Source organism: Dicentrarchus labrax, unplaced genomic scaffold (genome assembly GCF_905237075.1).
Source record: "Dicentrarchus labrax unplaced genomic scaffold, dlabrax2021, whole genome shotgun sequence".
NCBI lineage: Eukaryota > Metazoa > Chordata > Actinopteri > Moronidae > Dicentrarchus > Dicentrarchus labrax.
Window position 1 is genome coordinate 20,071,681 of NW_026136712.1, and position 15,815 is coordinate 20,087,495.

At 41.2% G+C, this 15,815-nt stretch overlaps 1 protein-coding gene across 2 annotated transcripts; it reads right to left on the reverse strand.

Annotated features, from left to right (window-relative positions):
- Window positions 1–2,268: 2,268 nt before the first annotated feature.
- ormdl3 (ORMDL sphingolipid biosynthesis regulator 3) lies at window positions 2,269–9,031 on the reverse strand. Of its 2 annotated transcripts, none has more exons than XM_051418249.1 (4): window positions 8,769–9,031; window positions 7,601–7,856; window positions 6,529–6,680; window positions 2,269–5,193 (listed from the first exon to the last, which is right to left on the reverse strand). In XM_051418249.1, exons 2-4 carry the CDS (start codon window positions 7,772–7,774, stop codon window positions 5,058–5,060), a joined length of 462 nt encoding a protein of 153 aa, XP_051274209.1. In that variant the 5' UTR covers window positions 7,775–7,856; window positions 8,769–9,031; the 3' UTR covers window positions 2,269–5,057. The 2 variants fall into 2 exon arrangements, with proteins under 2 accessions (XP_051274209.1, XP_051274208.1); XM_051418248.1 differs by having other exon boundaries at window positions 7,601–7,859; window positions 8,769–9,030.
- Between the last annotated feature and the right edge of the window lie 6,784 nt (window positions 9,032–15,815).

The window sequence follows — 15,815 nt, forward strand, 5'->3', positions numbered from 1 at the left end:
TATTTATAGGGGTAGAATGTCGCTTCAGATTAAGGTCAGTGACAGCCATTTGCTGCCCTCTGCTGGAGAGAGACAGCATTTTCTTACCTGCTCCAGATCCTTTAACACATAAACCTAAAGAGGCTTAATGTCTATGATGTTGACCGTAAATTAATGGTGCTATTTTACAGAGCTTTTATTAAGTCAGTTTTAATCTTTTCTCTTGGATGGTTGCCCGTAAGATCATCGGGAAACAGTAAGTCTTCTTTGTCAGACATCCTCAGGAAGGCGGGATCAGTTTGAGGGAGCTCAGACCATCCTCTCTTTGAGGCATTTGATCTTCTCCCTACAGATCAGAGGCACAGGGTTCCCAGGTAAAAGTGCAATAGACTTCACATTTCCTTTGTCCCTGCCAGTGCAATACGCATGCTTAACTTGCACAAAAGCTCATTGTTACCTTGCACCTGTGCACTTTTTGCTCACACTTTATCTTATCCAATTCTATATAAAAAACATATTTTCATAGACGTGTAACTGTGCTCAGCTGCAACCCAAAGTGCCAAACTTATATTTCACTTTTATCAAGAATATTGACGAGTTGTCACAGTATATTGTGCATACTTTATTGTGCACTATATGGCTCAACTCTTGGCACCACATGGCACAGGATGTAATTCAGTTAATTGTACCATGAATTTACAAATTACATCCCACATTCACCCCAGGCAATGGTCTCTTAAAGCTCATAAAAATAGAAAATAAGATGAAAATGCAAGGGTCTAAGGATAGAGGGTGTTGTATGCTCTACAGATTGTGAAGCCCCTTGAGGCAGTTTGTGATATTAGGCTATTAAAATAAAATTGACTTAACTTGACTCGTGCACAAGCATCTCGAGGGGAAGGTTAATAAGGTTTAAAATATATGAAACTGAATTAAATGAAGTTACAATTAATCCTAGATGCCTTATAAACAGAAACATTTCGTAATGTTAGAAAAAGAGGCAGAACTTCCTCTAGATAATTACACAAACATGTGTACAGTATGTTATGTTAGGTATGGCTCTTTTCATTCTTGAAATGTTGACCTTTTGAAGTAATTGCTGCTTGTCTAACAGCCGCAATATCTAATACTTACCTAATTATGGAGATTGAGAGGGGTACTAATGTACTGTGCCAAGCCCAGAGGAGATTGTAACACTGATGGATTGTTCTTTTTCATTTCAGGATAAACAATGATCTTGAAAAACACTCCCTGCAGTGTACAACACAAAATAACAACTATAAACTCAGTCTGCATTTCCATATGTGATATTGTAGAACTGGGATATCATGTCAATACTGAATCATGTCACCATAAAAAAAGACACTAAAATGAAATATAAAAATGTTATTAAACCTATTTGCTTCAGTGTCATACAAAATAAAAAGACTTCTCTCCTCAAACATTGGGTGTTTTGCCAAATCCTTGTGTCTCACAGCAATTAATCCAACATGATACCCTTTATATTCACTCCAATACCTCATTATCACTTTCACTTAATCAATGTTTAACAAGCCTCCGGTGTTGTGTAACAGAGCGAGCACTGTACAGCACCTGTATCAGCTTGCCATGTTGAAATAAAGACCATGGATTAAATTTTTGATTTGAAGCACCAGGGTGGAACTGACAGACCGCAAAAGCAACGAGGTTTAAGCCTCCGGGTGTAGGACAATCATGTCATTTTGTTAGTCTGGTGTACTGCAGCTAACCAACTATTGCCTCTGCAGGGCAGTCGGCATGCTTTGTGAACACGTATCAAATAAAACTCATTTTTCAAATGGAAAACCCACTGGTGCTAGCAACAACAACAAAAAAAAACACACCATCACTGTGGACAGATCCTGAAAGAGGAGCCTACTTTTAATAGGTAAACTGTACTCTGTACTGTAAATATTAAAACCAAGCTTAACTATCCTGAGATGTAAAACAGTAATCTGAACTTTTGAATTTAACTCTTACTAACAAATGCTTCCAGTCAAAAAGATGACAATGACTGGAAGCATGCAAATATATTCAATGGAAAGAGAAAACAGTGTTTCTGTGTCCTCAATAAAGTCTGGAAGTTTAGATTAACAGTAATCCATCTGATCTTTAAAGCTATATTTAGATTTAATTATCAACCTTCCTGACTAATTAATAATTAAAGCCACAAAAGGCAGGATGATCCCACCGGGTTTGAAGCCCTCGACAGACTCATCATTATCATGTTATGATGAACCAACATGTAAGAAACAGATCAGCGATAAGAAATTGAGATGATACTTGAAAAATACTGTATTTTGGGTGAAGCACTCTTACAGAAGATCACATTAACATTTCCTTCATAAAGCAAATACACTGATCAACAGAACGGCCCCACTGTTTCACATGTAATCAACATTCAATTCAACCTTCTTTCAAAAACTGTTGTCTTCGTGAAAAAAAGAAAAACAAAAAAAAAAACAAGAAAAATGCATGATCACTTTGTGCTATGAAATATCATAGCATGTCCTCGAAGGAAAGCCCTTTAAGGTGACAATATCTCAGAAACATCATAATGAAGAAATGGAAGCTGCAGCAGATCCATTAGTATTTACAAATCCACAATTCTTTGGCTCTTTGGTCCACGGTTGTCACTGGTTGGCTCAATGCATCACTTCTAAAGTCTGCCAATTAAATACATCGATCTGCTCAAACACAGCTGCTTTGAGGTCAGCTATAATTCATATGAAACAGCATGAATTACAATAATTGAATTTAATCAAATCGTCTATCTTAAAAGACGAAACTGTTATTGTCTCTACTACTATTACAACTGCTGCAACTGTGAGTAATATTAATATTTATGCTACTATGGCTACTGCTATTAGCACTGCAGGCCAACACTGTTGCAGCATAATATTGTAAAGTATTATGTTATTACGGTGCATTCTATAATTACCTATTTTTCACCATTGTAGGAGAATTTAAATGTTTATTTAATGACTATACATACAGTTTTGGCTCATTATTACTAAATCAAATTGTTGGTTTCTGAAGTTGAATCGAGAACAAAAATCCCCACGTTGGGGAATCAGACTGAATCACTGCTACGGTAGCGATTCACAACCCTATAATTTAATATTATTACTTATTACTTCACATTAAACAATTAATTCAGTGGGAACTGTCATGGTGAAATGGTTCATGGACACTTCAGTCTCCCACTGGCAAGTGCAATGACAAAAAAACACATACACATGCACTAGACTAGCAATATGTAAAACTCTAAAACTAAAATATTCCCTAATACTTTGAAATGAACAGTGACATCTTACCTTGTAGACATTCTTACTCTAACACCTTTTTTTTTAGGAATCCCTTTAGCACATACTACAGAATAACTCCTTGGATCCTAAAAAGGGTTTTGACAGGGTGAAGAGGACACGTAATGATCTTTAAATATCTGGATTTTGGACCTTTTGTGGACACAGCAACTCTAAAAATCACCAATATCTCTTTCCAAATGTTTTGTTCGGAAAGAGAATCAATCTTACAGCTGCACTCTCAGTATTTTATAAATGAATGACGGACTGCAGTGTGAGAAGTGATAAAACCACAGAGGTCGGCACTTATTTAAGTTCCCCTCGGTCTGCTTAGCATCGAAACAAACTCCAATCCGATCAACCAGCAGGAAGCTGTTTTCAGCCAAAAGCTCCAAACTCCCACTGTACACAACCTGCTCAGACAAAGCGGCGGCTTGCTGGTGACTAAAGTGGAGCCTTTAGCAGCTAAAGATAGATATAAACAGCACTAAACGGAGAGTGAGCATTGGACTTTCATTCATCAGGTGGCCAAAAACACAACTCCCAATGAATGCTAATGTTGCTCAGAGTCTTCTGGAAATGTAAACAAGCAATTCTGGCGAGTGTATTCGCCATAAAAACTTATTAGGCAATAAAATGCAGTGTTGCATTTAAAGATTGTTTGGTTCCCCAAAATGTTGCTGAGAGGTGTTTCTAACATTCTGCCCCTTTCATGTACGTAAATAGGGTTGAACATTAGAAACACTTTTGGGTATTTCAGGATATACTGCACAGCTACTGTATTGGACTGCACAGGCGTACCTAACAAAGTGGTAACTCAGTGTGTTATTCGCCTCCAGATTCTAGACTATGCAGACATTACATGCTAATGCAATGGAGCGTCCTGAGCACTTTTATAGATGAGTAACAAGCTTTTGTCCCCATATGTAGTGTAACTTTAAAATAAGTAAGGACAGAAATACTTCTCTCCTCACTCATACTGCAGACCTTTCGGTTATGTCGTATCAGCAGAGAGCTCTTGCACATACTTTCTGCACACAGGCCAGACGATTTTACAGACAGGAGGCTTTCTGTGACACAAACCAGGACAAGAGGAGTCCAAATATGGAAATGGTCAGATAAAAATAAGGATTGCTTAACTTCCCAATCTTGGCCCCAAGCGGAACAGCAAGGGCTAAATATAAAACCTTGCGGTTTCTCGTGTCTCGCCTCTGCAGCAGTTCACAGGTCCCTTAGCATTTCATTAAAGTATTGTTACTCCCCTCTAAGCCCAGAAACCTCAAGAAAGAGGAAGCTCTTTGTGGGAGTGAAGCTGAATAAATACAGCAGTGTATCATTACATACAAAATAACTTTGATTACTGCCTCAGAGTGCCAATGAGTGTAAAATGGCACATTATTTGTGCAACTACATTGTCCTCTCCCCCTGACACCTGTCTCATCAGAACATTGTCATTTCTACAGAAATGGACATAATACTCCCTTTTTACAAACACTTTTAAGCGACTCAAAGGAGAGCCACAAACAGTCACTACAATACACTTTCCCTTTGTCCTCTGTGTAAAGTGTATTGTGTCTCTTTACTGGGGTTTGGTGCCATGGCAGTATCCCCAGCAGGCTTCATTTAGAGTGCCGCTCAGCAGAGTCGAGAGCCACGGATCCTCGTGGATCTGCAGCCAAATCAGAGGCCTGATACTCTTTTGTGCTCTCAGCAGTCCATGGAGACTCAGGGAAGGAGGTGTCCTCTTCCGCCTTGTCAGTACTTATTAATCCCAAAGATCCTCACACCGTGCAGCTGGGGCAGCTTGGGGATGAGTACAGTGAGCAAGGAAACTGTATTGACCACAAAATGGACCCGGTCGTATTTGGTGTAGAAGCTGGTCAGTATATACCTAAAGCAGAGATAGAGAAGAGAAGAATAAGTTATGATTACAAGGGTAGAAATTAGTAGATAGAACTTTAAATAAACTTTAAAAAATGCCTAAGGAACACAACAAAGTCTTTAGTAAAGAAAAACTTTGATTAAAAATCAAACTGTCAAAACCTCACCTTAAGTATGTAATAACCTCTCATTTAAGATGTTTCCTGAACACAGTGCCAACACTTCAACCTGTGACTGTTTCAACACGCTGAACTACAGAATTGCAACATCACTTATTATCAGTTAAAAGTCAAAGCATGTGCATATGATGCTACAATGCTAATCTACACATCTATAAATCTCATCACTACAGAAGAACCACTCAACGAACATTTAGAAATGCCTCTGAAGCGAGTTCCCGGCGCTTCCTATGTGAACCCTGACTGGCTACGTGCTGACAGATGATGCACAGATGTGGTATTCCTGGTAAGACACAACAAGAAACTGCGCCGATTTGATGCAAACAGCATTGTTAGATGTAACTGCACACACCAGTATGAGGTTTGTGTGAGGCTAGAATGAGGAACTGCACATCCTGTTCTCTGCTGAAAACAAGTGAGGACATGTAATAAAAGGCTCTCAAGAGACTTCTGCAGATGTGTAGCTTTTCCATGTGGAGCCGGGAGACTGACCACTTGTCTCTTCCTGCTGGCGCTGGTCACGAAAACAAAATGACTAAGTGGCCTTTAAAGCCAGTGTGTAAAAGTGTGCACCTGCAAAAACTGCTATCCCTACAATGTTCAGGCTGAGCTGGCAAATCAACCCCGGGGAGCCAGAGAGCTTCCTGTAAACTGAACTCTGCTGGTTAATAAGGACAGAAAGCAGCATGAAAGCAGCAAGGGGCACTGCTTCAAATACTAGGCCTCTTAATAACGCGTGAGCTTGGCTAATGTGGTAGCAGCAGGGATGCTAATCAATCATCTCTTTGTGAGTACAAGCTCAAAAATAAAAAAGGTAGAAGAGGACAAAGTAAATCCCTTGTACGGCTTCAGTCTGAACTAAAGGGAAAGAATTCAGTAGAGGTAGCGCTGATTAACGCACTCACCCACTTCCATAGAGACCCCGAAACACAACTGGTGATATGGGTGGGAAGCCAGTGAGGGATTATGTCCTTGTCTGAACACTAGGGAGTGATTCTGCTCGGTCTGTCTACACCCTCTTCTTCCTCTGTCTACGCCTTACCAATTCAAGCTTTGGTACTCTATAAAGGTACAGTTCTGCTCTACTTGAGTTTTTTATGATCAACTGTTCCCTCCAACTGTTACACAGCTGGTAGGCCGAGCTTTAGGTTTTGAGGGCCACTTACAGGACGATGGGTGTGATGGTGAGGAACTTGCGCGAGGCAGTAAACTGCACACCATAGTCCATCTGCTCCCAGTGTGTGAGGAGGCGAGCCTTGCCCTGATCTGGGGTCTCAAAGGGCGTACCTTTGACTGTATGAAGTAGGAGGTACATGCACTGCAACAGACAAAGAGACACATAGTCAGAGACAAAAAAGAAGGCTCATTGGATGGCGGTGAAAAAATATTACATTATTATCAAAAGGAGATAACATAGAACAGCCTAAATGTGTGTGCTTTTGTTAGAGAGATACAGTAGTTTGGGGGGATTTCACTGTTTTTAGTAGTCAGGAACTAATAAATGCCTTAGCACAGACCTTTTTTATGTTTGGGTGTGGTTCGAAATGACGTCAAAGATCAAATATTACTCTACGTTTGGCTCATGGGATCAAATAACAAAATCACGGCCCCATAGGCATTCAGGACTTGAACGAACATAAGCAAGTAAACTTATGGGGGGGGGAGTATTGTCTCAGGAGAGGCCCACCGTCTCAGACTTTTAAAACCCCATGGTCTACAACAAAATTGCCCAGGAAGTTAGTGAATAAGAGGTTATAGACCCCAAAACACAGCAGGAAGCCCACAAGCAGCGAGTGGATGTGTCAGGATTCCTGGTGTAAGGAGCACGTTTAAACTGCATGATAAAACGCCTCAAACCCAAACTATTAAATACACGACTGTAACAACATTAAATTGTTGTTAACATTGTGCTTTTTCTCGGAAACCAGACGCCCATCATGCAAGTCTGAGGTATACCTCAGCCCTGAGAATGAAATGCTGGTTGAATCATTACTGCCAGCAACTTATTTTAACAAAGAACATGACTAAGAGCGGTGAAGTAGTAAGTAGATCTTTCCAGTCTCCTCACAAAAACCTTTCATAAAGAGATTTATTATCCCCCGACTCCTTTCTGTAAAGTTACTTTCATTCACCACATTCCAGTCTTTTCACCAGGCCTGCGCCGTGGGTGTCCTTCACTGACTTGACTGTTTCAACAAACGTTAAAGGAAATTGTGGCGCTGCTTCTGCTCCACTGACCAGATTGTGAATGAGGTTGGTGAGCGTCCAGACCACAGGTACGCTGGCGAAGGGAATGCTGAGCAGGATGACGTGCAAGAGGCCGATGCCCAGGATGTAAGAGAGCCACATTCCTCTGCTGTTCATCACTCGGGTGTTGGGGTTCACCTCGCTGTGCGCCGTGCCCACATTCATGATGGCGGTGGTGCCGCTTCCAGGCACTCGATGTGCAGACGTTAAATGATCTCAGGTGAACCCAGCTGCCGTGGTTATCCGTCTGCTGGAAGATAAACAGAGAGACGCTTGAGCAAAAGGTTATGTGGTAAATTATCATCTGGACGGTTATTAAGACTCTGAACAGTTTATACCGTCACATTTTAATTAAATGTGTTGCTAGCTCCTATCTCGAGTTGTACAATTCAAATAATGATTTCTAAGAATTATAGGGTTGGGCGATCACTTACCAGCTTTGAGCTTGTTGCTTATTTATACCTATGTTAGCTACTGTATAACAACAGCTACTCCTCATAAGGTCCACAAAATGTATTTCAGTGAACATTAGCCTATAAAATATACTATTATATCATGTTTTTGATGAATTTTAATGTCTGAATTAATTAAAAATCAGAAATAGAGTTATTAAAGTTTTTGATTCACACATATGAGGAGTTTTTTTGTGACATTATTGACAACTGTGGATGCCACTTAACATACATACAATCATATTCTATATGATTCTGCATATCATGATATATGAATGTAAAATAACAATTACAATAGTGGTATTGATTTTAACCATGTGGCCCCAATCCAATCCCCAAAGTGACTTTACTTACTCAGCTTCAGATATTGTGCCATAAAGCACAATCAATGCACATTTTAACGGACACCTGCCAGCCAATCACAAACTAAGGCCAGTTTAAGGTTAAAGTAAAAAAAAAAAAAACCCCACAAAGAGCTGAGCTGAGCACTCAGAGTGTGCCTGGTCCACAGTAACTGATTGACAAGAGTAAACACTGAAACAAGCTCTGGCTCATTCCAGCATGCTGCTAACCTAAAGTCTAACAGGCTGCATATTCACCCCTAACACAGCCACACATACCCGGACCCCCCCGGTGCACCACGGGGGGGGTTCAAAGTAAACTCCTATATGTCAGTTATAACTGAGTAAATAAATCATTACACTCACTGCAGAGAAAAATGGCTTCAACTCCGACCTGTGCTGGCACTAGTCCGTTATCACAGTTTGTGTCTTATCGATGCCTTCAGTTATGTAATTGATACTGTCACCGGGAGACCGGCGGGGCTCCGGTGTGTCGATCAGTCATCCGGTACCATCCTCCGGCTCCAAACGTGGTGCTACGTGCCGCGGTCTGCTCGTGGCACACGGTCAACCGAGACGCATCCACTTCTCCTCCGTCTTCCAGACAACAGCTGGTGACAACACAGCACAGTTCATGATGTAACGTCACCGCTATTCGTTTCCACGGGCCTCCTCGCATTCTGCCGCGATTGGTCGCTTCGTGTCATGTGATCGCGATGGACCAATCGCCGTTTAATGCGATGAAAGAGCGTGGGACACGCCCCCTCTGCGTCACGGCGAAGGAGGGACCAGAGGAAATGGGCTCGATTGACTTCTTGCAAATTGATAACGGAGGACATTATTATTCATTTGTGACATTAAATCATTTTAAAGAAAATACTGAAGAATATTTTCACTTTGCTTTTGGCAGAGTGTTTTTTTTTTTTAAACATTTCTACATGTGACAACAGAAAAAAGCTTTGAGAAAAAGTAGCTGTTACAGATGTATTTCATATATTTTTTTCTTTTCTTTTTAAAGAAAGTGTATATAATATTGTAAGAATGTAAGAAATCTAATTAAAGTAGGAAAAAGGTCCAGACTAATTTTTCACACTGCATATTAGCCCAGGGCTAAAACTGAGTTGACCTTGGAATAATTTAGCACTTTTTCACACATGCACTTTTAACCCAGGGTTAACCTATTCGCCCTGTGTTAAATGTGCGTTGGAATATGCGACTGATGTTAATTTGTGTTTACATTCTGTTTACTTTAGCCCTTGTTTCACACTGGCACACTCAGTTTTCAGGGAATAACCCCGCTTACTAAACACAAACTACAGCTTAAGCTGATGGGAATGCTTCTGAGGCAAACTATTGGATACATTTAAAAAAACAATATAATTGATGGTGGTGCGAGAGGAAAAGTGAGACATCAGTTCTTACAGTCCACCCTGAACGGCCCCCTCAGGTTGCGCAACAGGCCAGCGCATGGCTAAAAATAAAGTAGCTCTTACAGCTATTAAACAGATATTAAACAGGGACGAAAAACACTTGAGATAAGGCTAGGTGTGTGTATCATGGTTCTTAAGTCACAATTTAAACTTTCAAACTTCATTAACAGTAACTTTTTATTTAATTGGAACAGCCTCTGGCTCTGTCGCCTCTCTGCTTCGCTCTTGATACCAAAGTACAAAAGGAGGCCCTTGACTACTTATGTACCCAAGGTGAGAGGAGTCCTTGCTAGAGGCAACAAAAAATGAGTGACGGAGCTGATACTCTGGTCCCAAAATCAAAGATCAACAGTGTCATGTTCTAGTTCCCGAGATCGGCCCTAATACTAATTTAGGCCCACAGTAGCCCGAGGCCAAAGGGGTCAACTGTGTTCTACTTGCATGCAATGTTACGCGACACCCACTGTTTGTAAGGGTACCCCTGTGATGAGTGGCAAGAAACAGGTTTGGCCGACTGACAGTGAACTCTCTCATGTGCTCATAGCCTTGGGTGCTATAGCTGTGTTAGCTATGTAAACCTAGAGCTCTGTTCAAATGCGAACTATGGATGACAGTACCATGAGATCATGGCTGGCACTGGAACAATGGCCAAATACATGTCACTGATAAAACAGACCTCAGGATGGGGGAGAAAATGATGACGCCTACTGAGTCGTCATCTGGATATATTTGACATCAAGACACACAAAGGAGATTTTAAGGGAGACGGTAAACTTTTTTCGAGTCCTTTCAGTAACATAAATACCATACACTTCAAATGACTGTTTTTTCTTGTAATTTACAAGAAATGTAGATATATCTTTTCCCCAAATGCTTAAAAAGGAATCCACAAAAAGATATGACCTGTGTCCTGTGACTGTTGTCTTTCTATACAAGTGGGTCCAATTTCCAGTGTACGAGCTACCATCTGTATGTATATATACCAGTATGTGTATGAGAATGTATCAATGCAATGGAATTATATTATTCTAATGTATTTGTAATTACTTGACCTGCTGGCGAATGGCTTCATGCATGTATAGTAACCCATATATAGGGTGACTGACGTCATGCATGCCCCAGTCATTTTGCAGAGAAAAGTCCAACATGAACATCTAAAATCCAGAATGAATCTGTGTTTTGTTGTCTGTGTGCGAGTCCTCCCTTGCTGCACAATGATGGTGTTCAGATCTACACCTAAATTCTAGGTAATGAAATAAAATTAGGATGTCTGTTTTAGTTATTTTAAAATGATTCATTTATATAAGTTCCTTAATCCACATGGTGTTGCTTTTATGTTTTATTGTACAGAACACATCTGAAACACATCAGGTGTCAGATCTTCGCCGCAAGAAAACTCTGACGACGATCAAAATCAAAGCTTCAAAGTCCTGCATTTCTGTACAACCACATATTTAATAGATGTTTAGATATGTTCTACTGTAGACTACATTTCTCTACACTTTGGCTGATGCCCACAGGTCATCTGGCTGAGCCCTTCAGACGTAATGTGATTCCATTAGTATGGACTCGTGCCAGTAATAAAGGCTTTTAATGATGAGATGCATTTCATGTTGCATTTTGTTCTGGCATCATTGGGTGTCTTTATCTGTGTATCTAGTGTAATTCTTTATATGTCATGATGTTGTTTTTTTTTCCCTAAGGCAATTCATAAACCTGTATCTAATTGTCAGGTATGAATTTAAATCATAACACTATGTATTTTGGGGAGAATGTGCAAATAAATTAAGCACAAAAAGGACCCGGGCTGAGATTTGACCTTAATACTTTTATGCACAATTTGTGACTGAACTGTTACAAAAACGTGTCTATAAGATTATTATAGTGTACTTTTTTCCTGTTGTAAAATTATGTTTATGTTATTTTGTGTTGTTACCAGTTTTTTTGAATACTGCTTAAAAGAGCCAGTATTATAGGTCTTCCCTTTGTCATACCTAATGGTTTACTAGTTATTGAAGCTTCTATAGTCTTTATATTAATTTGGCACTGAAAGATTGTTGGAGAGAAATTATTCACTTTACTCTCCTGATAATGCGGCTTGCATTAGTCATAAAAACAGCCAGCTTTAGGAGAAATATTTTTAAAAAGCTGTTTGAATTGTGTTGTAGCAGAGAGTGCAATATTGCAATGTTCTTGGCCAAGGAATTTGGTGTTGCATCCCTTGGTGCACCACAGATTGCAGTGCTGTTGCAATTCTGTCAGTGAAGTAGTTTAATACCATTAGCCAAACCCATCAAAGAAAAAGCTGTCTGCTTGTTCAACAACTTTACCTAAAAGTAAATTACAGTTGTTATACAGTAAAGTGCACAACATTCACTCATAAGACATCACTTTGGATTCTGAAAAATGATGATGAGCCTTTGTCACAGTATTGGACATTTTATTGACTGATACATCAAAAAATAATAATTGTTAGCTGCACCTCTGGTTCTTATGGCACATTTCAGGCTTCATGCTTGCAAGACATTTCATGTATGTTCTTGACAATCAATCTGATTGTGTGTGACCAGCAGATGTCACCATCAACACACTTTGAACTGGTTGCTGCCATCCTGGATCCTGTACTGCCATACACCTTAAGTCCAGTAAGTTTAACACAACCACAGTGGTGCAGTGAAGATTAAATCTATATAACAATTAAAGCCAAGCTCATTTTCTTTGCATCTTTTCAATAAGTGCATGTATCTACACAACTACTGTAAGGTAAATGTGAATGATGTGACAGTGTCTTTTCATACATGCATATAAAATAATGATGAATTAAAATTAAATGGTATGGTTGTAGTCTGAATAACTCTTGCTGAATGCTTTTTTCCTCATGTATATACAGTGCACAGTTATCGTTACATGGTTAAAGTCAATCTGATTCAATACTTATTCAATCACTCCCACCTTCATGAGTTAAGTTTAAATGTGAAAATGTCTTTTTACACAACTTTTTTTAATTTTGTAGTCTGTAGTTTGTAGCTGTGTTGCTTTATACTGAGAGGTCTGTCTTCAACCCCATCCATGTCAACGAGGATCCTCTATTAAAAAAGGCTTAGACAATCTCACTACATATTTAAAATATACAGTATAATCTGTACTCAGCAATCATTGTGCTTCTTGTCATTCTATTTGTGAAATTTGCTGACATCTAATTGTAACCAGTATCTTGTATTTCCAGCACTTTACACACTTCCCTTCCCGGCAAATTTGCTGAGTGAATTCAAAAGTGAAGCCAAAATGAGGATTTGTTCAAATTCATCAGAGCTGATAAATACCATTAAAAAAGGAAAATAAAAAAGATTCCCAAGTCGTTCTGTAAATCTTAAGAGTAAGGCATCAGATTATTTTTGAATGGATGTGTAATGGTTCCCATTACCTCCCATTTGTTTAGAAAACGTTCTGAAAATATTAATACAAATGTGCTCTTCAGGTCAATAGCATCGGGGCTTGTATGGCCTGTAGATGGGCTGGATGTGACAGGAATGACACTGCTGGGGCAGTTTTCTCCAATAGGAGAGGTGGACTTGTGACCCAGGCAGGCTTGGATGATAGCCTCGCTGGAAAAGGCTGACGCAGGGAGTCCATTATTGCCCCTGGAGGAAGCTGAGGATTAGAACACCAAAGAATTTCAATAAAAGAAGTGTCTGTTTGGGGGTCGGGGAGGGGCAGAAGGATGGTGGTGGAGGTGGGGTGGGGGGGGTGGGGGGGGGTTCCCCTCATTGTCCCAACAGTGATTGAGAGCAAGAGGAGGGGAGTGGGACGGCATTGTGTTTGCAGCTCCTCTGAAGAAGGTGGTTATTAGGGGGGATGGCTAAGGAGGGGTGAGGGATGGGGAGGCTGTTGACTCTTCATCTTGTGTGAACAAAGTCTCTGGCACATAGCCCTCTTCTGTCCCTCTGTCCTGGACTCCCTTGTTTACGAGTGCCATGAATTCTGTTCCTCTCGGCGGGGACCCCCACCAACTCCAACCTGCACCGCCGCACATTGTGGGGCTTAAGTGCCCTTTAATTAGGCCGCCTCAGTGTCCGGCTGAAGACCGCTGAGGGTTTAGGCTCTTCCCTGTGGGACCTTACTGAGCAGCTCGCACACACCAATAGAGCTTCGCTCACACAGCCGATGGATGAAGTGTTTGCTGCTCTAATGAAAAAGGTTTATTTGGGGGAAGAGTTCTTGCGGTCTTTGTCCCCTGTCTTAAAAAGTCCTGACAAAGGCGCTGATATTATCTTTAACACTCTCCCATTTCCAGGACACATTAGCGAGGACTCTGAGGTGAGGCAGCGGCCTCCAAGAACCAAGAGGCACACGACTTCCAAATTTCTCCAGACAAATCATGACAGTAAACATGATGTACTTCCTGTACAGACAGAACTTACTGCACACTGGGACACTTTATTATTACTATGTGGTATTAATTAATCACGCAATTGCTTCACATGGAGGCAAAAGAGAATCTGGTTCGTGCTCTTGAAATCTGAATGGGAGATTTCCTTTTTGCACGTCATGTAGAGTAGCGTGAATTCATGCAAAAATATGTAAAGGAGCGTGAATTCACATAAATCCATCCATCATTCACATACACAGCCAAACACATGCACAGCTTTGTCATTGTGATGGAGCACATTTCATTATCATAACAGCAAACAGCACAGGATCCGGAGTATAAAGGGGGAGGTGGGCAAGAGGCATTGGGAATTTGCTGAACTGCTCTGGCAAAATGAGTAATTTCTGGATGCCCCATTGTGTGAAGAGCTTACAGGGTGAGGGCTCTGAAAGGAAGAGGCAAAAGAAGGATATAAACATGGGAGCAAGCGAAATAAAGTGAAAGATGGAAGGAATGAGAGACAGAGAAGAATGATGAAAAGAGGTTTGTGAAGGGAGCAGGGCGGGATTGGGCGTGTTCAGAAACTTTTTCGCTACAGCCCAGTGTGTGTAGATACCCTCCTAATCCTGGTTTTATTGGCTGCCTGTGTCCAGCCATGCTGGTCGGATTGAGTAGGGAGGGTAGAGAGGTGGGGGGGCCGAACACATGTCCTTCTTTGTGGTAATACGCTGATTAGGCCTGAGAAAGAGCCGGACCTGGTTACGGCCTTTCTCAGGTCACCGTAGAAACCAGCCCGGTAGGGGACCTCTGTGTGTGCCTCCCCCTCCTGTGCACCTACTGATGCAGACACGCAAACCAAGGCCTTCCTTTGCAGAGGTTTTCTACAAAACACCACGGCTCAAAAGTGTTGTTGAGTCACAGTTCATTTCAAGATCAGGCTCCAATGTTCTTGACCTTAATCACTGCTGCCTTTTCAGACAGTTTGCGTTGCACTTGTGGCCTCAACCTGGGAAACGTGGTTTCAATGTTGTTCAGATGCAGACCGCAGACTGATTCCTTTGCCTGCACTCATAAATTAGACCACTGTCACATTCCCCCCATCCATCCCTGGCCCTACACACCGTCTATAGCTCCTAGAGAGCAACTGTCATCCAAATCCCAGAGCTGAGCTAGGCACATTTCTGGCGATGCCGTAACACACAACAATGTTCGTGATCGAAAACAGACCTGCCTCATTGTCAGCACCGCTATGACATACCGCATCTTGACTTGAGGCATTGAAAAGTCATCTTTATTGGTAGAATATAGTAGACTCCCCACCACGACTGGCTGGAGAGCAGGCCTCATACAAGTTTCACAAAGATATCTATCAATTATTGTCACATTTAGAGACTCGGAGGGACCCCCCCCCCTCTCAAGCAGGGCGGTAGGTCGAGTGCTGCTCAGTCACTGCCTGTTTCCCAATCTTCTTTGTTATAGAGGAATAAAACAGAAGGGGCGGTTGAAGGGGGGCACTCCACTGCTGACCTCCAGACTGTGGTCACTGCGCTCTCTCTCTGCGGTGGGCACTCAGCCTCCTCTCTGCAGAGTGCACGCTCCCAGCCCCTGCTGAGC